The 24,599-nt window shown below is 37.7% G+C and overlaps 1 protein-coding gene across 1 annotated transcript in view; it reads right to left on the bottom strand.

Moving 5' to 3' along the window:
* The window catches only part of RICTOR (RPTOR independent companion of MTOR complex 2), a 154,082-nt gene that overhangs the window by 14,340 nt on the left and 115,143 nt on the right, over window positions 1-24,599 (bottom strand). Inside the window, exons 22-32 of the mRNA XM_019531985.1 lie at window positions 24,214-24,340; window positions 16,515-16,679; window positions 15,881-15,957; window positions 15,692-15,770; window positions 14,239-14,348; window positions 14,032-14,119; window positions 12,705-12,797; window positions 12,053-12,159; window positions 10,600-10,829; window positions 6,996-8,013; window positions 1,868-2,045 (exon numbers count right to left, since the gene is read on the bottom strand). Coding sequence (XP_019387530.1) covers window positions 1,868-2,045; window positions 6,996-8,013; window positions 10,600-10,829; window positions 12,053-12,159; window positions 12,705-12,797; window positions 14,032-14,119; window positions 14,239-14,348; window positions 15,692-15,770; window positions 15,881-15,957; window positions 16,515-16,679; window positions 24,214-24,340 — 2,272 coding nt within the window. The remainder of the gene's footprint in view (window positions 1-1,867; window positions 2,046-6,995; window positions 8,014-10,599; window positions 10,830-12,052; window positions 12,160-12,704; window positions 12,798-14,031; window positions 14,120-14,238; window positions 14,349-15,691; window positions 15,771-15,880; window positions 15,958-16,514; window positions 16,680-24,213; window positions 24,341-24,599) is intronic.

Here is a 24,599-nt window from a genome sequence, read left to right on the forward strand (position 1 = left end):
ACAGACACTGAAAATTTGCCTCAGCCTCTGTGTAGCTCTGCCTCTCAGCACGGCCACTCGCCTCACACAGCTGAGCCCGCTCCACCCCTGCCCGCTCTGAGCCCACCCCCAGCTGGGAGTGCTGCACCTTTGTGGGCTCACTTACACAGGTAAGGCAGGCCCAAGCCCCGCTTCCCCATACTGCTTCTGCTTGAATTGTAAATAAAAGTAAAATAAATGGTGGGTGATAATAAAAGGAATTAAGGGCATGAGGATTATAGCAATAAAACAAACCAAACAAAAAACTTGTCAGAAACATTTTGTGCAGTTATATCTTGTCAGTTCCCTTTGTCTTTACTGTGCAATGGTTTTAGTTTGTTATTACTGTTATTTAACAGGTCTGATGGACCAAACATTGTTAGAATAATAGGTATTAGAGCAAGATCTATATAGCAAAGTTAGTCAATGAATCATGAGTAGGGAGTTGAAGGAGGAATGAAGCTACCTGTGTTTGAGGCTCACAAGTGATATTCTATGCACCACTATGAATAGGTAGGAGAATTGGCGAATGCAATTGGAGAATGCAGGCTCGGAAACAAAGAAAGAACTAATCACAAACAGTATCTAGAGCCTTAGAGGAAAAATAAGGGGAGTCTGAATTTGATACAGAGAATTTAGAAATAAGTTAAAATGTAAAGATTACAGATACAAACAACTGATTTAGATGCCAAATGCTGGACAGAAGAGTAATGAGTCAGATGACAAAGTTTCTGTTACAATGATGCAATTTTGAATATCCATGATTCATTACTTATATTAGCACTTAGAAGCCCCACTTGGGATTAGGGCCCCACCATGCAACTCCTAGTAGAAACAAAGAAGATTGGGTAGGGGTAGAGTTCTTTATGTTCATTTTGAGCTGGCAGCTTGACATGCATGCATACTTTGTATAGTTTTCAGGGGGTGGGATGCAAGTTGGAATGTACAGAGGTGGGTTTGGAAATCATCCAGTAGTAAAGTGATAGGAAGCTGTAAGAGAATAAACACACCCAGGAAGCAGGTGCAGTCAAAGAATAGGGCCTGATGACTTCTCTTTGGTGGTGGTGGTGGTGGTGTCAATAAGGAAAATTCTTTAGATAGCATTTCCTGAGGAAGGCCTAGAAACAGTCACTGGTAAGAGGAGGAAGTGATAGGCTATCAGTAGAGCTAGCATAAGGACCTGAAAGCAGCTCTTCATCTATTACAGGCCAATGAAAGAATTCCCATGGAGCACAAGAAAGACAGGTAGCAGAGGACCTACAAAGGATCAGAGGACAGAAAACTGAGGCAACAGAAAGAGGCAATAGAGAAGATAGTGAAGTACGAGAAGGAAGATGTTGCAAGTTATTTCGTGAAGGAAGTAAACTGGAAGTAAGAGAAGGATTTTGGGGGAGGAAAAGATGCAGGAAATGAGAAAATGCTCATAAGATTATGCCAATTTTAGTACAAAATACCACTGTCAGCTGAAAGTTCTATTGCTCTGGAGCACAAAATAACAGCACATATATATGCGAGTTACACCAACTTAAGGCACAGGCTTTCTAGTTTGAATTTACTATTCTTTGCTTAAGGAAGGTTCATTTACATGAAGGAGCACCCTTCTAAAATGCTCATCACAGCTTTTCTAAAAAAACAAATAAAGTATAGTGCCTCAGAAATTAAGACTATTAGAAATTTTAGTATCCTATTTGGTGCATCTCCAAACTGTAGATCTCCAAACTGATTTAGATGAGAATTTAAAAAAGGCTACTAGAATACTGAATCTGATGGTGAAGTTTTGCCATTACACAATCTGAAGATGCATCTTCATTTTTATTCTAACGCATGTAAATGACTGCCATGTACATACCTGAAATATTTCATTGATATCCACTGGGAGCGCAAGCCCAATGTAATCATCAGAGCTACCATACGTAGCATTAGATACCATGGAACGAACAGAAGAGGAACGCTGCAGTGTGTTTTGGTTAATAGGACTCAATAAATCTTCTTTATCTAGCGAAGCATAACTTAAAGCTTTCATGAACCTATAAGACAGAAGGGAAAAAAAGACGAAACTGACAATCATGCATTTCTGCATCTTACAAACAAGAAGAGCTGACAGTGCTCTATGTTAAGGCTGTCCAACACTTCCCATTTCAGAACCCTGTTTTTATTTTATAAACTTGCCAAATTTTAACCATTTGAGATTCCATTTCTTCATCTCAAATATCTGCCTCAGGCTGATCATGTATTAGGTTGAGCCCAGATTAGAACACTTCAGGCAAAACCATTCAGCTGTTTCTGAGAATGAGGCAAAGGAGAAACGCATCTTCATAATATTCAATTTTTAAAAAATCTTCAGTTCCCCAGTGTGCTTGAAAAGGGATTTGATAACTGTCAGAAGGAAGTCTTGTATAACGAAGGATATTAGCCTACGTGAAAATGGACCCCAAATTTGTCTAAGTTAAAAGTCTGAAAAATTACAGTTCACATGTTCTTGGTAGAAACGGCTCAGATGTTAGTACCTAAATTTGCAAATATTTCCATCCAAGCTGGGCTTGCTTAGACCTGAGGTTGAGCAAGACTCTCCCTTGCTTTTGCGGTGGCTGCTATGTACTATGTCAGGTCTAGGTGCGGGCACTAGGACTCAAGAGCAGGGAAACTACTACTGTTGTGATCAACATGACCTTACTAGGCTAGGCTCAAGGCAGCATGGAAGAACACTGCCCAATCTGAATGCAAAAGCATCTAGAATGGTTCTTCACTTCTTTTTATGTGGCTCCTTGGGACAGAGGGGAAAATTCAGATAAAGGGTTGGAGAGGAGGGAAGAATATGGGACTGTCTGGGTGAGGGACTAGAAATAAGAATCATTAGATTGAGAGCAGAGAAAAGAAACAAAGCAGATGTCAGCATGCAGAGGGAGAATTGGCACAGACTGGACAAGAGTGGGAGAAGGGTCTAGGAGAATAGGGGAGCACATTGAGACAGAATGAGAAGTCCTGGGGATGGATGAGGGGACAAGAGAGATCAGATTGAAACACAATCAGTTCAGACAGAAAGGAAACAAAACTAAATGGAAACCTTGGGTTTTGGCCTCCCACAGTTTTATGCCCCTTTAGTGTTGGTCCAAAAGAGGACAACAATCTGCACTACTATCAGTTACTGCACTACCTCCAATGGCAAAGCGGCAGAATGGATCACACCGTTCCTAGTATTCTGACCCATGCAAGTACCAATATACCACAAAATCCTTCTTCCTCAAACGTTGGAAACTACACTCTAGGTTAAAGGAAAATTAAGGTTATAAAGTTAAGCTACAGAAAAGTCAGGAAATGCCAAAAGTATGGTTTCCTCTGCTCCACTGCTTCAGTTCTTTTGTGCTTGTGTATTCAGATTCAGTCCGAGACTAAAAGGAATTGTTCATGTTTGCCAGTGTATTACTCCACATAATATTGTTTAAAGGAAAAACGTGAATACAGAGTTGGACAGACCCACAATAGTATTTATTTTTAAAAATGTTCATACCAACAAGTAGTGAAGAATCCAGAATTAAAATTCATCCTATGTACTTACTCTTCAACAACTACTTCTGCAATGACTGAACAGGGACTAAACAGTTATAATATTTTAAGAGACTATTTGCCATTATTACCTCCATTTACAGCAGTAGAGTTCAGAACTAATACTGATTTCTATTTATAAGCATTTTTTTCAAGGTACACCTGATAGAGATAATGACAGTGTAGGTAAACAATGATGAGATTTTCAGAAAAACTGCTTTGTAGCAAGAGGTATAGGTTCTGATGATAATCTGGAAAGATGGTAAGTAATCAGAATGTTAATTAAAATTTTGGACATTTGAGCAGAATTCAAGTTAAATTTTATGAATATATGACTGTACTCAATCATAAAAACATGATTAATAAAACTGTGACAAATTTAATTTCCTAAATTCATGTTTGAGCTATTAAGAAAATCAGGCTGATTTATTTAAAGTAAAAAAGCAGCCAGAAGTTTTCATGCAAGTTAATGGAAGCTGCTGGGTCCTCAAAAGGTCTGAATTTGTGACCAGACAAAGAATTACAGAAGACCACTGTGAAGACCGACAGTCTCTTCACAGCAGTTAGATTTTTATGCTATTGGTTTCTAGCCTTATAGAAAGATTGGTCTTGAATAACTCAATGTGGCAGAATATTAAATTACCTTCAATTTTACTACTGCAGTACAACAGAGGAGAGTAATTTAGCTGTAAGTGATATCACAGTATAATTACATGGAAAATAATTGTTCTGAAACAGGGTGAAAAAGGCAGGCAGCTAAACCATAATGTTCTCAATTAATTATGCCAGTACAGTAATTAAGAATACCCTCTACAATCTTTATTTCCACATTTGTTAGGAGAGGGTGGATCAAATTTATCTATATAATAATATAATGTAATGTGATGAAGTTGACACAAATGAATCTACCATTATGTTATAAAATGTTTTCATACAGAAAATCCCCCAAAGGAGTGAAAGAACATGCAAGACTATACACGTATGTGTGTATGTATGTATATAGATTGGAAGGAATATTAGAATAAAAAATATGCACATGTATATTCCTTCCAATCTATATACATGCATATACACACACATACATATTAGGGCTGTGCAAAATTTCACCGGCTGTTTCATTTCAAAATTGAAATGAAACAAAGGGCTTCAAAACAGCCTTGAAATAAAATGAGGGCAGTCAAAACATTTAGAAAGTTTCAAAACGTTTCAAGTTTTGAAGCTCAAGCTGGGCTTGCCTGCTGGAAAACAGAAGGTAAGGAGAGGGAGGCAGAAGAGGAGGGAAGGACCACTCTCATATTGACTGTGTATAGCTGGCCAGTGATTGATCCTCAGAAGGGGCTACTATCCCTGCAAGTTTCATCCGAATCAGGTAAGAAATGACTAAAGTTATACGCAGTTTTGTGCTTCCCCATTATAGCCTATGGACAAAACATTGAAACAGCATCGAAAGAGGTTTGACCAAACAAAATGAAACAGTGGCTTTGAAACTAAATGAAACACTGTCCTGTCAAAACAGAAGGGTGCTGTTTTGCACAACCCTTGTGTGTGAGCGCGTGTGTACACCCCCCCAACACAGATACTTGCATCAAAATTCCCTTTTGTTGCATATATAAAATAAGCCATTTTGAGCCATACTTTTTGTAATTTTGTATGCACAAAATATGAAGTGTGCTCCATATATAAGCAAACAAATACATATGCTTTTTTCTTCTTACATGCAGTGTTGACATCCATATACAAAATTGAATCTGTACCTTTGACTATCACTCATCCTTCCTCCTTCCCACTAATCCTTCTACAAAAACTATTCTAACATTTCAAAGCTGTCCAAGAAGCCCATAAAAATGTTTCTTTTTCTCCCCAGTTTACACTGCATGTACTGTATGCTGAAAAAAAGCGTGCAGTTGTCAGAATGGTGTTGAAGTGACAGTACCAAAACAGATCCTGAGACTATCCCTAGGCATGCTCCAAAAAGCAACTGCACACGGTTTCTTCTGCATGTGATGAATGATATCAGGATCACCAAGGAGATAATTCTAGACATATCCCAAATCCCGTTTTTTCTATTGGTGCTTGGCTGTAAACCTTAGTAGGTGGTAACATATTGGATCCTCAAATTGTGACTTCATGTTTGTTAGTATAGTTACTTTAGAACATTTTTAGAAGTTTTGATATTAGACAATCCACTTGGCCCCTGACAAACAAGTTTACTGTTGCTGGCAAAAATATGAACTCTGACTTCCATATAACCTACGATTTCAATAAAAAAAATCCTAGTTTTTGTTATGAAACTGACACTGAATGTGAATAACAGTTAAAACCATACCATTTTATTGAGTTATTAAGAAGACATCTCTCATACCTACTTTTAGTGTGGCAAACAGAATGAGAGTAAAGGAACATGACTGATTTTTCCTGGTTCCTACTCAGAATACTTAAATGATCAAGTATGTCACTTTCATACTTTTTGGGAAAGCAATGAGGCAAGCAGTTTTCATGGTGAACTCAAAAAGGACAGCAAAAGCAGCAAAATGTCTAGCCCACTGGTGTGCAGCATCTGCAGGACTCTAAAGAACAAGCACACCTCTCACCCTTCCTTCACATCAGCTAGGATACTTAGAGTGGGACAAATCAAAAGAAAATAAATCCTTTCCCCCTTTCAATTAGATATCTACTAGCTAAGATTGACATGAAAGAAAAAGCACAAAAAAGTATCAAAAATGAAAGTTGGGGTGCGCTAGGATTTTTTTTTTTTTTTGCAGCTGACATTTTGGCTTCCTAACTAGCAAAACTGTCAATGTCACTTGCCAGGTATCTCATAAGTCATCTAATCAGTGTTTGAAAAGACCTAACATTTTCAGTGATAAAGGAGAAGCCATGGACAGCATCTAGAAATGACCCCTGTGCATGAAATCCTAGGCCCACTGAAGTCAATGGCAAAATCTCATTGATAATGGCATCAGGATTTCACACAAGATTTATCCTCCCACGGGCTTTACACAATTAGGATGGATAAAGGTAGTACTCCCAATCCATGTTCTAAAATCTCAGTAGGACATAGAGATAGAAATGAACAGAGAACACTTGGTCTGGTCTCACTAGATATTGCTAGACACAATGTTCAAACTAATCAGCACAAATTCAATTGTGGTAATATTAAAGTAATAAAAAAGCTAAAATGGAAAACATGCATACAAGAAGAGACTGTTTTATCCTGCGACTGTTCTAGCCAATACAGAGAACTTAGGATGGTTGATGTAGGCTCCTGTAATGACAATTAGGAAATTAACATTTTTGATTGATGTGTTATTTCTCTAACAGCTGTACTGTTTTCAAGGAAAACTGGGATCCCTAGGCACTAATCATCTGCCTTTATTGGAAATCTATACTTTGCTACTAAACTCATGAAGGAATAAGCTATTGAGGCTTCTTACCTGCTTGGGGTTAGCCGAGAATCCAAGCTGCCAGACTTCATGGTAATAGTGTCAGTGAATAGCACATCCTTTGCTGGAGATGCTAGGGCTTCTGAATGGGACAGCGAGGGGTGCATCCTCTGTTGCTGTAAGCGTTTCAGTGTGGCATAGCCAAAGGCATCTCGAGAACTTGTGTAGCTAAAGTTATAGTCAGCAAGACTTTTTATTGTAGCAAGGGAAGGAGCTTTAAGGGACTGAGCTCTTCGAGGAAGGGTGTGAGAAAATCCTGGTGGTACCAGGGATACAGAGTTTGATTTTGAAAGAGGCAGGTGGTTAGACTGTGGTGTTGAACAGTGACTTGTTTTAACTGTTTTTGTACTTACCACAGTACTCAAACTTCCATAGTCAGTGTCTACATTTGTAGTGTCCACACCCACAGTCTCCCTGGAAGGACTTGAGCTCATTGAGCTTATGCCACTTGTTGTGGTATCTGTATTAAAACTTAAGCTACGACTCTTAAAGTGTGTTTGTGTAGAACCATCTCCTATTAGTCTCTCTCTGCTTGCGTTTTCCCTATGATTTTCATTTCCAAGACCTTTTGGAAGCTTCAGATCATTTTCTCCAATACTTGGGGTACTACCTGCATCTTCCATGTGCTTGCTCCCAGCAAAAGATGTTTCTAAGCGTGAAGTCTGGATTTTAGGAACTCTGAAAACATCCCCAGAAGTGAAGTCCATGCTGCTAGAAGGTTCTGTTACTGTACGGTTTCTTCTCAAGCCTGATTTACCGTCAGAAGATGCCAGCTTGCACACTTTGGGATCACTGCTACTTCTGTGTTTTTTATTAGGCAGGGTAAGTGAATTTAAGATGCGGTTCTTCACAAACTTGCTCGATGCAAAAAAGGGAAAAGGACTACGACTGTTATCCTTTAAAGGTCCAGGTTTGTCATAAAAAGTTTGTTCTGCATCCTCTGTAATGTCTAGAAAAAATGTGCTAGTGGAAGTACTGCCAAACCGGTCATCCTCCATGATGAACATACCTGAAATTCAAGAAGGATTATCATTGCTGAAGGCTAATATATCTAAAAAAACAACAACAAAAAAACAAAAACAAAAACCCACAGAAATTGCAAAAAAAAAAAAAAAGAAAAATTATTGAAATATCACCTAGGTGGACCATGCAATTCATAATTCTAAAATAAATGCATACAAGCAGACATGGAGCATTATGTATACGATGTCATTTTAAAATTAACATCTGTTGTTTTAGAAAACAATTACCCTCCCTCCGAGTCTTACATTTGTTACATGGAAAAGCTGGCAATTTAACTCTGATGTGGTAAATGCTAATAAATAAACATGAGAACAACCTGAAACTGCATTTTTCTTTGTAACCTGTATTAACAAAATTTCCCCCAGACAGCTTTAATTTCACCTTTACAATGAATTCACTCTCTCACATAGTAAGCATGATCTTTTCAAATAAGAGTGCCTAGACTGCTTGCACAAGTGAGTCTTGCACATGCTGTACACTACATAGCCACCTGCCTTAGAAATGTTGGCCTTTAGTCTTTGCAGAACAAAACAAAACCTGCACTAGCAATGATTTAAAGACGTATTTTCTCTATAGGGAGACGCTACACACTGAATTTAACTTTTACAGTCACCCAACATATGTTCATCTTGTGTGTTCTTAGTAATTATATAATTAGAAAATAATACCTATCATAAACTTAATAATTTTCTTTGTCTATAGTGGATTTCAGCAATTTAAGGATCAAAAGACATCTGTGGGTATATATTAATCCCTATCTCTAAACGTTACTGTAAATTGTCACAATATGCCAGTCAATACAAATAAGGAGTTTCTGCCTTCTATTGCTAAGAATGAGTTAATAATTATGTTGTCACTTTGTGCTAGTAAAATTATCTCTGTGTTGTACATTGGGAGAGACACTGGAAGAGTGTGAGGCAAGGGACTGGGAGTAGGAAGGTAAAGGAGGGAAGAAATGGGAAGAGTTTTTTTTATGCATCTAGAAGCAAATGGGAAGCAAAGTTTAAGCAGGAAGGTTTTCTCTCACAGGTGACAGAGATGAGGAGTGGGTGAGGTGGAGTTTTACATTTATTGGGGTTGTTTGTTATTGAAAGCCATTTTGAGCTTTCCTTGGTAGAGGAATACAAATCTAAATATTATCATCATCACTATTATTAACAATATTCACATAATCAATAATACACACAATACTATTATTATGTATCCTACGAATATATTAATATAACAGAAATTATTTCTCATTTATAAATTTATAATGGCTTACTATATTTTCTAAAATGTTCTTTTTCCTATCAATATGTAATTCCTTCCCCATTTCTCCTCTCCCAAAAAAGTAAGTAACAATTATAGGAGAGATTGGTCATGAACACGCATTTATTTCTAGAGAGAAAACTGAGAAACTTCCACTGCTATAAATGTTTCTGGAGACAAAGCATACAGGCTTTCACACCCTGTACCACCCCTTCTAATAGGGGTGCTTTCTGAAGACCGGGGTGATCACTGTTTAGGAAAGGAATGGGAAACAGTGGTTGCTCTATTCCTCCAGTTTGGGGTGGGATGGAATGAAGCAGTGGGAAAGCCTCTCCATGTTTCCCCAGACCACCCAAACTAGGTAGTGGGGGCAGCAAGGGGAAGTGAGAGGGGCCAGGAACCAGACTTTTGGATAGTCTCTGAGCCCAGTTTTTGGTTCCACCACTGCTGATCTGACACCCACCTGACAGTCCCTGGTTTGGTGAAGAGGTGGGGAGCAGCAGTGCCTGCTCTGCAACACTGCCCTCCTGGAATAATCTAATAACGGAGGGAAGTAGCAGAGCAAAAGCCCCAGCCTGTTTCCCAAACCAGGTAATCCTGGTCTGGAGAAGAGGTGGGGAACATTGCCCAACTGTTCTGTTTCCATCCCCTCCCTCTCCTCCCATACCAGACAGGGAGGGGTGCATACAAGTGTTCATTCTTGTGAGAATTTGTCTCACAAGGAAGATCTTCCAGATTGACACTTGGAAGTTCCTTCTCCCATAGGGGGCATGTTGCCTCCAGGAGAAACCGAATGAACATTTGTATACTTGTAGTTCTTCTACTAGGGAAGTGGTGATTCTCCCAGTAGAAATATTATGCCTGTATGAATCCACTGTCGGCACAAGTACTCAATTTAGGAAGAAAAGTCTGTACTGCAGCTCCTTTAGTTACTTGTATTATTCTGTTTCTGGGCTCAACTGAAATACATCATTCAAAACTTAGTTTGCCAGTTCCCTGGCTTTTTAGGAATCTTGTAACATGTTGAAGATTTCACTGTTTTAAAGACGCAGTTGTACTACTCTACTAAGTATTAATCTCAGACTGACCTCCAATTAACACTGCTACAATTGATGATGCATTCTTTAGGGCTATTGAACGATATGCAACTATAGAACATTTAGCCGTATATGTCTTGATTTAAATTCCCACAAAACTTCACAAACCTGAACTGTGGTACATCTATATAATTTACACCAAGTGTATATGCATTTTCTAAACATCCTTTGCAAGCATGTAAAGAGGTGCTTCCCACAACACAGTGAATAATAGTTGTACTTACTTGAGGGTGCAGATTCACTTTCACTGTTATGCCTAGAACTGGTGGACTCAGAGTTCAAGCTAAGAGTGCTGGGTATAGAAGAGAGTTCATTGCAGAGCTGCTCCAAGTCATCAGGGACTACTGGCCAAGGTTGTCTACGACTGTGTCTCACTGCATCCCAGTTGTGATGCTTTAAAATGTCACAACCTTGTTTAGTTTTGGCTATGAGGCCAAGCACATAGAGGCAGGTTCTGCATTTAACAAAAACCAACAACAGCATCCAGTTTAATCAAACTTATTTATGAGAAATCAAAGTTTCAAAATAATCCAGTAGACATCAGATTATAGCTTTTCTACAAAAAAACTAGCAATAAAAACTAACCTGAAATAAGCATAATCTTGAATAATGGGAAACAACCAATCAAATAAAGTGTCAGAAGGATAACTACAAAAACTTTACTACTGCAATATTAACATAGGATTTTTTTTTTTTTAAGTAAGCAGAAAAAGACTAATACTAAAATTCTTACAGACATGTTAGGGCAGTTTTTACATCCTGTAAGTTTTATGGTTCATAACTAAACAAAAAGTAGCCAAGTGTCTAACAAGTAACATAATATTATAACCTGAAAAAGTAGCATTATCAGTAGCTAATATTTTTCAGACTTTACATATTAGCAGCCTGACTTCCAACTGCTCATAACTTTGTAAGAATAGAACACTTCAGTCTGAAGAACTGCATGCCAGGAGTCAGCAACCTTCTGCCAGCTCAGGCTGGAGTTTCTGAATGGGCTGTTGCTGTGAGCTGCAAGTCTCTGCCCTGACTTCTCCACGCAGCAGCTGCCAGATACCTAACCCCTCTGCAACAAAGATGAGCTCAGATGCCTCAGAGCAGCAGGTTCCACTGCAGAAGGTGAGGACAGCACAGTGCAGTTTTGTGGCACCAGTCCCATGCCCGATTAGACCCCTTTGCAGTTGCCACCCCATTGAATATCCACCTCAGCGCAACTTCAGGTTTCAAGTGAAACCACAAAGCTATGTACAATAAAAGCTGTAAAGGAAGAATCATGTTATTGAGACCATATTCTGCATTCTCTGGAGCAGGGCCTCAAAATTAGACAGGCTGGGCTGATATTATTTATACTTTCTGCTGAAAATTCATCCAAATTTAGCCAAATTATAAGACTTCTAAAAATGCCAGAGTAAAAATTCATAGTAGTAGTAGTAATTTAAGAACTAAATATTTTAAACTACTTGTTCAGAAAACCAAAAATAGATTACACCCAATACAATTTTCTATGACACTTACTGCAAATAAACTAGCAAACTTTTTTAAGTAACTCTGAAAAATCCCCCAAACTTTATCAGTGATAATGTTTACTAAATAAGATCCAGTGTAAGTGGCAGAAGAAGAAATCTGGACTAGGACTCTCAGAAAAAAACAGATTTTATTTTTAAAAGTAAATATACATACCCCCTAATGGACAGAACTTCACAATGCTGTGCAAGGGCCATTATATCAGGAATCACATTCTCTTCTTGAAGCAAATTAAGACCCCAATTTGATGATCCAATATTGCCCTGGAATGAAATTATTTACCATCAAATATAGTAGCTGCTTATGTCTCCCATGGCAGGGCTAATAAACCTCCTAATACATTATAAAGGCGAAAAGTTCCTTAGCTACAGTTTTATTATAACCTTATTAAGATTCATAAAAGTTTTAGCCAGTCCCCCCAGTATTTCTTATATGTGACTACTAACAGATGCTTTATAACCCTACTTAACACATATGGCTGAGGCCCATTAAATTAGTATTCATCTTAGCCCTGTTCTCAAATTGCACTGGATTCATTTCTGAAGGTGTGAAGGTACATTATACCAATGAGTGACAGAAATGCTCATCACCTCCCATCCCATCAGGGTTAGCTGCTCTCTCGTACTCAGTTTCACAACTCCTACATTTGCCTCTAAAACAATCCTAATGCAACTATTCCACATTCTCTCTCATACTGGCTTATCTCCCTAAAACGTATCTACTTCTTCCCTTAGTTTTGGAAATGATGCAGACTTAATCTTTTACATGAAAAAATTCTTATATACAGATAGATATCCTTGTTACTAACCAAAGCCCAAAGGGCTGATTTCAGCTGCTTAATTCCTTCCCACTTATCCAACATGGGTGAACGAACGGTGTAACTTAGATCTGGGACAACACTCTAGAGGAGAACAAAAAAAACCCCGAATTCAGTTCAAAGTGAATAAATTTTGAATAAATATCAAATGATACCAATAAGTGAATAAATATCAAGTTGCCCTAGTTTCTTTAATACATATTAGATACCAATTCAAAATCATATGTTCTTAAATAAAATACTGTAGACAATTCCAGCACATTAACCTGGACTGACACTGATAATGAAATAATAAGAGGGTGCCCTTTTTCTCATACCCTAAATAGAAGAAAATGATTATTTCAGTATATAAGGCATGTTTTGTACTGTCCTATTTTTACATCATGAGTAAACTATATTTTTGAAGTTTTACAACACAAGAGGCAAAGACTTTCCCCATATACTCTTTTCTTTTTCTTCAAACTAACCAATTTACTAAATGCAAGAGATTAATAGTAGGACTCACTTGATTTGGGGATGGCATCTCCACAGAAAAGTTCTAGCTATTTACACCTCTAAAATTTAACACACATCATCCTGCCACTTGAGTTTCAGACCTCTTCTGTATAAAGACTGTGAACTACATCATATTCTAAGTGATGGTTCTGATGATATGAATAGATACTAATTACCTGAGTTGAAGTATCAAATGTACTTATTAGTGAATTAACTGTTTAATTTAGGTCCCAAAAGATGAGGTTACATAAAACAGGGAAATATTCAATTCAATTCATTATAACAATTCCTTTGGGTAAGTCAATACATGTCAATATTATCTGAACAAAAACATAGATTTTATTTTCTATTCATTTTCAAGAAGAGAACCTAAAATATATAGAAGTTTATTTTATCAAAGAGGTTCTGTTTACGATACATGCATAAGGTAAAAAGCATACTGGTAGTAAACATTGTGGACCTCATTCATGTAATACATCGGAAAGCAATTTTTAACGAATTTGTTTGGCCTTTATTTATCCCCATTAGCTCTTTGTATTCATGATTTAAGAAACAGATTAGAAGGCACATCTTTTTTTCCATGACTGGAGATAAAGATTGCTTTTGCAAGACACTGCTTCTTCTGCATGCATCTGATTTGAGAATTTCACAATTTTACAAATTTGGAGAGGGTGACTATTCAAATAAAAAAATTAACCAATACAATTTTCCAAAATAGTCACAGTATGATTACAGTATAACTTAATGGTTACTGTATTGTATAAATATAGCACAATTTAAAAGAAACAGCAGTTGTTAAAGCATCTATATTAAGTATCCTTACCTGAACTTCCAACAAATGGCAGCCTGTTTTGTGATGCACCAGCTGGCCATAAAGGTGAACTGGAAGGTAGACATGTGGCCGCTGTAATCTATGAAAAAGAGAAACAGTCTGTTTGCATAATGATTATGTTGTTCTTAAAATCCATCACAACACACTTTGTGTATGTATTTATAAGGATGTATCAATACTCTTTGGAAGATACTTTACCTTTGGTTGCTCCGACGAACATAATTATCACCATCAACAGGTTTACGATAAGTAGTAAGTGCTTCATTAAGTTGTTCTTCAATCAATTCAACATATTTTAAATTGTACTCCTTTAAAGGAAAATAGGAGAGTCTCTTACAAAGCTGAACCCAACACACTGAAAATCATTTGCAGAATGCTAGTGCAATTTAAGGCTTCAAAATTAAGGTTGGTTTATACATTAGGTGGAGATTCAAACTTATAAAACAAATTTACATTGCATCTTCCCCACATTAAATAACTTTGGGAATTAAACAAATTTTCTTAAATTTTACAAGTGAATCTGTTATCAGTTTAGAACATAAAATTATAAATACCTGCTTCAAGCAAATTAGCACCTTACTTCAAGTCAAAATGTGATACCTTCCAACACCAAATACTTGCTCCAAACTTTCTATACGGCTTAAACTGAGATTTTGCATTCAAATTTTATTTTAACAATTCTGCAACAATTTAAAATTTTGAATAAATTTGGACTAATGGGAAAACTGACTACTGTTTTGCCTAGATGAAAATTTCTTACCTAGCAGGGTGAGAATTATGATCTACTATAGAGAACTCCATGAACTGCTTCTAATGGAATTACTGCAATGATTGTCACCACCCACTGCTCTAAGGAGGTGCTTAAAAACATGCATTCCCATTTAGAGCATAGGGTAATATGATCCTAGCATAGGGTAATATGATCCTTGCCAGGACTCACCTGAGCTTCAGTTCCATTGAGAACTACAAGATAAGAGTGGTCTTGAAAGGCAACATTTCTTTTAATATTTTTCTAGAGATTTTATGCTTCAGCCTCTGTTTATGATTCAGGAAGCCAACCATTTTCTTAAAGAACTCTGTTGTACAACTGTGTACATTTAGGGAAATGGAGATACTTGGAAAATGGTTTAATTAATGTAATATAAACCCCCTCAAAAACATGCTTTGACTAAATCAAAGAATAACTCCCACATAAGGACTCTCACAGACACAGGGAAATATATTTCCAGCCTAAAACTTTCCCTGTGCAAAACGGAGTTTATTTTCTACCTAGGAGGTTTTTTAAAATCTCTGATTTTTCCTCAGCCTGAAGAAGGGTGTGTGCGCCCAAAAGCTTGCAAAAAAATATTTTTGCTATTTTTCAGTTATGCTAATAAAAGGTATCACCTCTGAACCAAGAGTTTTAGTTGAGTTTCTCTTTTGACTAAATCATGACCGCATGCACAAAGGAGCCAGAAGTCTCAACAGAAGAGAAGATCTCAATAAGAGTGCAGATACGGTCTTAATTATTGAAACAGACTGTCTATCCGTTAATACAAGTATGAATGTCCAATATTCTTCATAGTTCTTGATGGCTTTTAAAACTCTATTCACACACACCCGTCTTCAAAAGCAGATTCCATATGTCTACAGTTACCCTTCTTTGAATTACCTTTTGCCATTTCTCCATTTGTTTTGTTACATAGCCTCTTTCATTTAGATAGGAAAACCCCTTTGGAATGGACAGAAATCTGTAAAGTAATATCAGACACTGAATATTCCAGCTAAATCAAACCATATACATTTAACATCAACATAATAGGTTTTTTCCCTAAAGTGAAAAGATGCATTTAATATTTACCTTAAAAGGAGAAGTAAACCCTTGTCTCCAAGATGGGAGAGAGCTGGTTTCATTTGGATAAGGGCATGAAGATTGGCCTAAAAGTAGAAAAATTCATACCAGGTCAGAATATAAAATGAAGAAAGACAATTTTTCAGGTATAAAGGCCTATAAAGAAGGTCTGAACACTAACAAGGAAGACTAATTATAGTGATAACTACCACTAGCCACATGAAATAACAAATATTTAACAGATAGAAAAACAAGATCATAAAAACATCCTCTAGGGCAGGAGAATCAAATTGGCTTTGTGACCTGGGCTGGATACAGGCAGGGGCACCCTCCTGCCATGTTCACCTGGGCCCAAGGGCCCTGGATTCTTTAGTAAGTTGTACACCCTGAACTTCCAGTGGTCCACCAGCAGTTTAGTGGGCCAGGCAGACCAGCTCTAAGGCCATGTGTCTGATGCCCCTGCTCTAGGATAAATTACTATAGTCCACTAATGTTCCTTACACAAACACCTGCAGCATGGAAATCAAGACATTTTGCAAAGCAAAACTGTTCAAAAAGGATTAATTGATTTTAGATGCTTTTAAAAATGAAATAAAATATGTGTTCATAAAAATTTGTGAAGCTGTGGGTAAATGATGCTTACCTTATCTTCACACGCCTCATCAAGGATATCAAGTGCTTCAGAAGAAATGGTTTTATTTTTATCATGCAGCTGGGTCACCAGTAATTCAATCCCCCAGTTACTGAAGAACTCTACATTGGCTCTTAACAATACTCGTAAATGTTTTGTTGCATACAATCTGCAGCTCTGCAGTGGTAGAAAAAAAGGTCTGCTTTGAAGAAAAGAAGACTGGCCAGCAGTTTTTTCTATTTGGAAGCAATGCAACTTGCATCATGAAATGCAGCAAGTGCAATTTACATATTATGTAGGCACTCAAATTGCAGTGTAATATTTACACATTTTATCTTACAAAAAGTGGAATAAAACTGTTCCGCAGCCATTAAGTAATCTGATATCGCAAACCTTAGCTTTTTCCATTTGTAACCCACTGCCATGTAGAAATGCACTGTTCATGAAGCATATAAAAAACTGTCAGCATATTAGAAATCTACCTTGTAGTACTAGCCAGCAATATGTAACACATCATCCAGATTCTGCTTAAGGTAGTGGTTTGAAAAATGTACTTTACTGAGGTGAACAAGAAGCTGGACCTAATTTCTAAGGGGAAATCTATTTGATCAAGTTCTGCATACTTTAAGCTATTTTCTTAAGGATCTTGCCTTCATAGACCACTTTTAAAAATACAAGAGTTTGCAGTCCTGACTTCCAAATGAGACAGCTCCAATATTTATATTTTTGCTTCTAACTAGAAGTACTAGAGTAAAACAAACAAGACTCTTTTTGGTTCCACTATGCAATTCAGAACCCGGAACAGCAGTAAAAAAACCTGACAAATATGAAAGTAATTTCATTCTAATACTACTAAATAAATACACAAGCTAAAGACAGATTACTTATCTATACATGGAGGGTACTTCAGCACAGACTCTGAATAGTCGCTCAGAGGATTCTTTGTCTGTCGCAGTTTGACAACTAATATACACCAGAGTTGTGGTCTCCTTTCTTTTCTCTTTCTTCCTTCCTAGTTCTGTAGGCAAAGCTATTAAAGAGGAAGTGGTACTCTGGCTTCCTGAACTCCCTTCCCTGAAACCCCAGGCCCTTACAGGTAATTAGATATGTGGGGAGTGTGAATCTGCAGGGTCTGCCTTAATCAGCTCTGATTACACATAAGTAACAACTCATTTTGTCAAGCATCCACAACACAATTCCACTCATGGGAAAGGTGGATAAATAACAAGACACTTAAATGAAGACAGTGGCAAGTAGTGTCTGAGTATCTGATTTAGATGTTAGATCTAGAGAACAGCATTTGGTAGAAGTATGGACAGAACTCCATACAACTGTTCTACATACTGAAACTAGTGGAATGAGTCAACCAAAACTCAACTTTTCCTTCCTTCCCTCTTTTTAAGGACTTATCTACATCCAGAGGATTCTTCTGCTGGCAGACAGCAACAGTCATAGGAAGCTGTCAAGAGTCTCTTCCCACACAGCTTCTGGAAGCTCCACTTTATCAACTGTGTGTGGGGTGTGAAGTGTACCCTTGAAAGTGGTTAGAGTGACTATTACAGCCAGTAAACAACATGAGCTCATCTATTTGTACCATCTGCCAGCAGGTGGCAGAAGCAGTCTTCTGCTCTGCGACATGGTATTTTCCGTGCTGGGAAAAAAAAAAAAAGACATTGCTGCTGCAGGGCAGCTCTGAATGTGCATGCACACTCCACTTTGCTGGCAAAAGTCTATTAGTAAAATCACAGAATGTAGACCAGATCTAAGATACCTGACAGATGGTGGTCTATAGTGTATAGTCCTGTTCAAGTAATATGCTAAAATGGTCTTTTAGCATCTATCATGTGCAATATGACCTTTCTACACCCACATGATTACTGATGTAGGGGAAGAACATGATTCACCACCTCAAACACGAAATCTTGAAACCACCTTATGAAAACACTCTTGAACAAGGTTGTAATACCATTCTGCCTTCATGAAAGACAGCAAATGGCACATCAGACATTAGCATCTGTTATTCATTTACTCATCCTCACTGAGGTGACAGTACATTGTAAAAACTGCATTCATATACAAAAATACATTAATCCATTGCTTCAAAAGTATGTTTTATAAGATGAGTAAAGACTACTTTCATACCCTAATATGAGATTTTAGCAGTATGTATAGATTTAAAAATTGCTAGAAAAAAACTCCTTAAAAAATACCAGGAGCAAACCAGTGTACTATGGTGCGCCAATATAGCCCATAGGTGAACCTTACTAATGACAACATGAGAAACATGACAAGATCAGAAAGATTCGGGTTTGAGCCAAAACAGACAGAACTGGAATCATTACTACTTGTCCACAATAATCATTTCCTTTGTGAATGGATTATTTCTCTGAATTAAACCAAAATATTTTGTACTTCTAAGATGATTACTGCCTCAAAACTGAAAATCCTATTACATAAATAATGAAGTGCAGTGAATACATCTCTCTTGGGGCTGTGCTAATAAGTATGGAAGAAATGGAAGTGCTTGGAAGATTTCTCTGGACAGGCAAAACAGATCATCTTGGCTCTGTCCTGTTGAAACTTTCTGCAAACCTTCTTCATAAGAAGTAAAGGGGGAAATGCTGGGAAGATCCTGGCCCATTTATCAGAAATGCATCCACTATGGATCCTCTATTACTTTCCATCCGCAAACAAGACTCTGACATTTCATATTGTGCTTGGAAGCAAATAGGTCTACGTCAATACTATGGAGATATAATTCAGCACTTAATGTCTTCAGAGTCTGCTTACATATCTGACACCACTGCTAAACTGACTTCTCAGGATGTTGCTCAACAGATGATATTTTGTTTTGTGTGCAGCAATCCTGAAAAGCCACTATCTGCTCGTATAACTGAAATGAATGAGCATCTCTCCTTGTTCTGATTGTGCATAGAAGTTGCCATTTTCCATAACAAATCTATAATTAATGAGGCAAAAGGACTTTATAGGCTAATAGTTCTCAATTCCAGAAAGCTGATATGCGTGCCCTTCTCCGAAAGTGTCCACTATTCTTGTACTGGCATTCATCAGAACTTCTATAACCTATGCTGGATGCAGTGATAACACAGGAGGATTGCAGGGTACTTCCTTCATTGTGCTGAGATACTGAGCAAACCATCTCAGTAACAGTATCATCATCTGAGGCAGCACCAATCCTTAAAGCATGCTGTCTCTACTAAGTTTCTAAATGTCACTAGCTAATATTATAAAGTCCTTATTTGTAGGCAAACATAAAATAGTATATACATTGTCAAGGCTTTGAAACCTATTAATTTAGAAGAGAATCATCTACTTTAGCAATTAATGGAGGAGGATATAAATGGCAATTTTTACAGCTCTCTCTCTCTTCTGGCACAGCTGACTTGCCTAAACATACATCCAAAGGAGTTCTTATTAAGAGGTTCTTTTCTGTACCTATTAAAGAGACTTCATACAAATGATTCCAAGATCTAGATTAGTAGTGAAGGAACACATCTGCATTACAACTATTTTCTAAGGACACCTTGATTAACCATTCTAAATAAGGGTAAACAACGATCCTCTCTCTTGATATCTGCATCCATCCATTATTAACAGACAATAAAGAACAAACTCCCAGTGCAGTAGAAAGTCCACCTTTTATTGGAAATGGTTTTCTACATACAAAACAGTTATGTTTGATGGGATGGCTGTAGAGCAAGATGGCAGGGTAGATACACACTTTTATAGACTAACTGAATAAGATGCATGTAAAGGGCATGAGCCTTCATGGACCCAAGTTCACTTGTTATATGCTACAAAAGAACATGCAGAAAGAGTATAGGGAGAAAGAAATCAGAATATTGAGTACATGGAATCAAAACATCCTCATCAATTAATTCAATCTTCTGAAAACTAGTATGAGAAGGAAGGAAAAGGATCTTAAGTCTCTCTCTTCCTGAATTAGGAAGTACCTTTAGTAAAATCTCTTCTCTCTGTACATTTTAGAACTTTTTCCATTTTGGAACCCCTTTCATAAAAGAGAGATGTTCTGGTGTCCACATATCACAATATAGGCCCTTCAAAAAGAGAAGTGGGATGGTGAAAAAGAGGGGGATTTGAATTACGTAGCAAATCTGCTGTTAGCATCTCTAGAATCATCTCTCACAAAGTTACCAGTTTCCAACTGAGGTAAAAACTGGCAAAAGTCATCTTCAAACATGGTACAGACTAGGGCTGATATATACTGGAATGCGGCTCATCTCTTGCCATTGTGCTTGAAAAGTCCTACACAGCTGAAGAGGATTTTGATGGTGGCAATTTCATCTCTGATCACAGGAAGGGAATACAGGAGCACACACACCATCTCTAGTATTTAAACAGAGGGACTCACAAACTACTTCTTGAAGTACCCCCAAATATCTGGCTGTACCTCATTCTTGTTAATAGCTTATCCATCTTGGAACTGACTGCACCTTCACCTTCAAATGGAAAAATCTTTGCTATACATTCTTGTCTTTCAAGGGAGACCTGAAAAGTTTGACCAGATACAGAATCTCAAAAATAACTGCACAGACAATTATTTATCTTTATCAAAGTGTCTGAAGAATTAAGACTCTCAACTTTTGCTTTTCAATGCTTTACTATTCCATGAAAAAAGCATTCTCTACTCTGTCAGAATGTTTCAGATGATCAAAGTAAAATATTTCTTCCTCAGAGATACTGCTAACAGAAAATCATCACCACGTGGTGTTTATTACTTTTAAACAAATAATGTCATTAAGGATATTTCTCTTAAACACATCAACCTGTTTGCTTTTTTTTTTTAAGCAACTGGCATCGAACGATCTTGCTCTAGATCTAGGAAGCACAGCTTCTACCATAAACGGCATGGAGCTGCACTTATAAGAAATACAAAAAAACCATCCTGAATGAGCTGATAATACTTATCAGCCTTTTTTACATGAGTTGAAGAGAAGCAGGCATAAACCAAAGTGGCAACAAGGGAGAGGAGCTGGAGAGTGTGCGTGTGTGTTACCAGAGGAAGGCAGGCATGTAAACCACCCGGGGAAACTGGGGGAGAAAGACTCCAAAGCAAGTCAGGACTGCAGGCTGTATTTTCTCAAGGAGGGAGACTACTCCTTTTGTGAAGTGGATGGCTTGTGGTTTTTTATTTGTTTGGGTTTTTTTGGGGGGGGGGGAACGACTGGTTTGGTTTAGCCTTGTGAACCGGACAACTGGGTTACAGCTACAAGCAGGGAGGAGCCTGCAGACAGGGGTGTCAAGGTGTGCCCACTTTTGGGCTAAGGTTTTTATCTGTGGACCAACACGGTGCAGTCAGAGAGAAAAAGGGGCCCAGGCTTTGATAGCTGGAGCCCCGACAAGCCCTCAAAAACCCACAAGGACAACCCTATGAAAGGGGAGCTCTTTATGGGTGTAGGTGGGCAAAAGGACTTGGGTAGGGTGACTGGTCTAACTGAGCCGCCCTGGCTGTCTGTGGAGCTGCTACTATGCCTAAGGCTCCTTCACTCCCCACGATTACCAACAACATCAAAGCTATATATAGGGAGGCTGGAAGAACGTAGCGGCCAAAGAGCTGGCCCTACCTGCGTTACAGTCACACAAATGAGAAACTCAACTAATTTTTCCTTGGACAAAGAGAAGCAGTAAAATCCTAATCTCTTCCTACCATCTGTGTCCCAGAGGATTATTCATACAAGTGGGAACTAACAAAACTCTCTCTAATATTTCCTTATCTGAGGTTGCTAGATTCAGGAGTCAATGTAATAGAGATGAAAACTGAACAAATCATCTAGGAAGTTTTTGCCGTAAGCTGATCTCTGACTGGAAGAAGTGAGTGGATTTGCAGGTACCACATCCTGTCTCACAGCAAGGCTGTAACTCTTAGATTCAGATTTAGTTTCAGGACTGGTAAGTTGGACTGTGAAGCAGTTGTCTCTGGGCTCTTGCCACCAAGTTCTTCTGGTCATTAGTCACTTAAATGACATTAGAGCATCTGGATCCAACAAACTGCTCTTGAAAGTCACTTTAGGTACACAGGCTGATAGCCAATGTACAGTCTCCTCTCAAGCTTCAGATATAATGATCCAGGAAATGTGTGAAGCTATAATCATTTTAGAGTCAAGGAAAATGGATTAACTTTGCAAAGACTTGGGCTCTTAATGCTGCAATGTATTTAGGAGCTGATATTAGGCTATAGTATATCATGGACTCATGTGATGGGTCAGATCTAATGCCTCCTGATGCAGAATTGTCAACCCTACATTGACACCCCTACACCACCGTGGAAATAAAAAGTAGAGCAGAGACCACCTATATGGAAAACAACTTCCTTCTAGATATACTAACTATCTGGCAGGAAATTCAAATATGGGAAAACTGACAGAAGACAGCAGGATGCTTGCAGCCTAAATTTCAGTCTACCACTCAAAACCAAAAAAATTCAACTACATTCTAACTATATATACTAATTAAACCTATAATGAGATTTCTACACCTGTATCTAAGCAAAACACTGAAAGGAATATGGGACCCCCTCGGAGTAGTTCTTCATTTTTCAGCTAACTGTGGTTGGAAGGGACGGAGGCAACTGAGATAACCTCCTTTCAGTAGTGTTGTTACCCTGAGAAGAGGTTTAGGAGAGATGCATGAACACTTCAATGGACCATGCACATTATGGTTCCACTATACAAGCTGCACCAACCACTGCATCCAAAGGGTAGAAATATGAGGTTATACTGAATGCAAGCCAGAAAACAACTCAGTGTGTTGACTCCTCACCTACTTTGCTTTGCTTAAATCCAGGATTTAAAAAAGAAAACAAAAAAAATCAACCACCCAACCAAACAAAACCCCTCCCCCTTACCCACTCCAATGTACAAACTGAGAGCTTCCTACTTCATGCTGAAGTACAGGACCCAAGAGCCAAAACTGCATAGTCATGATGTATCTTTAAAGAATGTTATCAGTAATTACAGGCAGCAAATGAGCACTTGCCTTCCACTTTCAGCCTGCCACTATTCTCAACTTTCCTTGCTCTCACTTTTACTTCTTTCCCCATAGCATACAGGAATCCTCCCATATTTGCTAGCTTCAAAGAAATACTACTCTCCTTTATACCTACATCCTTCTCTTCAAAATCCAGTCTTCAATTTCCCTTCTTTACACTCTTCTTGGAGCTATTCTAATTTGGGTTCTTTTTTCTGTGGTCTACAAAGGAGCTACTCTTATCAAGGTATTTTATAGTATTTTCCTGAATGAGTCTCAAAAATGTGTTCAGTTATTTCTCATTCTTCTTGGCATCAGTGTTGATGCTTTTCACTGGAACCAATATCAAAACCTAAACATTTTTCTTTTATTAATGATCCAGTACACCTGTTTCATTTTTAGCCTACTCACTCTTCTTTTTTTGTTACATCAACACCAGTTACAAAGTCCAATTTTTTACCCTTTCTTTATTCCTGCATCTGTGGCTGCTCCCATGCAGATGCAGAGACAAAGTATACACAATACAGCTTATCTTTTTAAAAGTTTGCATGGGAGTCCAGTGGAAGTATATATTCCATAATTATAGAAAAAAGAAACCAGTTTATAAGTGACATTTTAAAAATTAACCATACATCTCATTAAATTAAATAATCAAATTAATTGTCTAATGGTAAATAAGAACAGGGTACTTAATTACACTTACATCAGTAGCAGCAGTTAGGATTTTGGAAAGGATGACTCTTGCTAACCCATCTCTGCTGTAATCCAAACTAGACACGGTCAGTTTTAGTAAATGATCCTGGTTCTTCAAAGAACAGAGATTAAGAAGACTAGAAAAAAGTTGAAAGAGACTATTACTTTTTTAACTCATTTATCTCACTTGGCTATTTTATTCAATAGATGAAGTTTACGTGTAATCTGAGTTAACTTTTCATATTTTTTAAATGCAGTAGAAAAATGGATTAATTCATGTATTCAATTATTTTAAATTCATAAAGGCTGTATATAGTCTGTATATACATTTCATGTAGCACCGCTTTTTCCATAAGAACACCACAGAAACTAGATTTTTAAATGACTAAAAAGACA

This window comes from Crocodylus porosus, unplaced genomic scaffold, assembly GCF_001723895.1.
Source record: "Crocodylus porosus isolate Cpor-Errol unplaced genomic scaffold, CroPor_comp1, whole genome shotgun sequence".
Classification (NCBI taxonomy): domain Eukaryota; kingdom Metazoa; phylum Chordata; order Crocodylia; family Crocodylidae; genus Crocodylus; species Crocodylus porosus.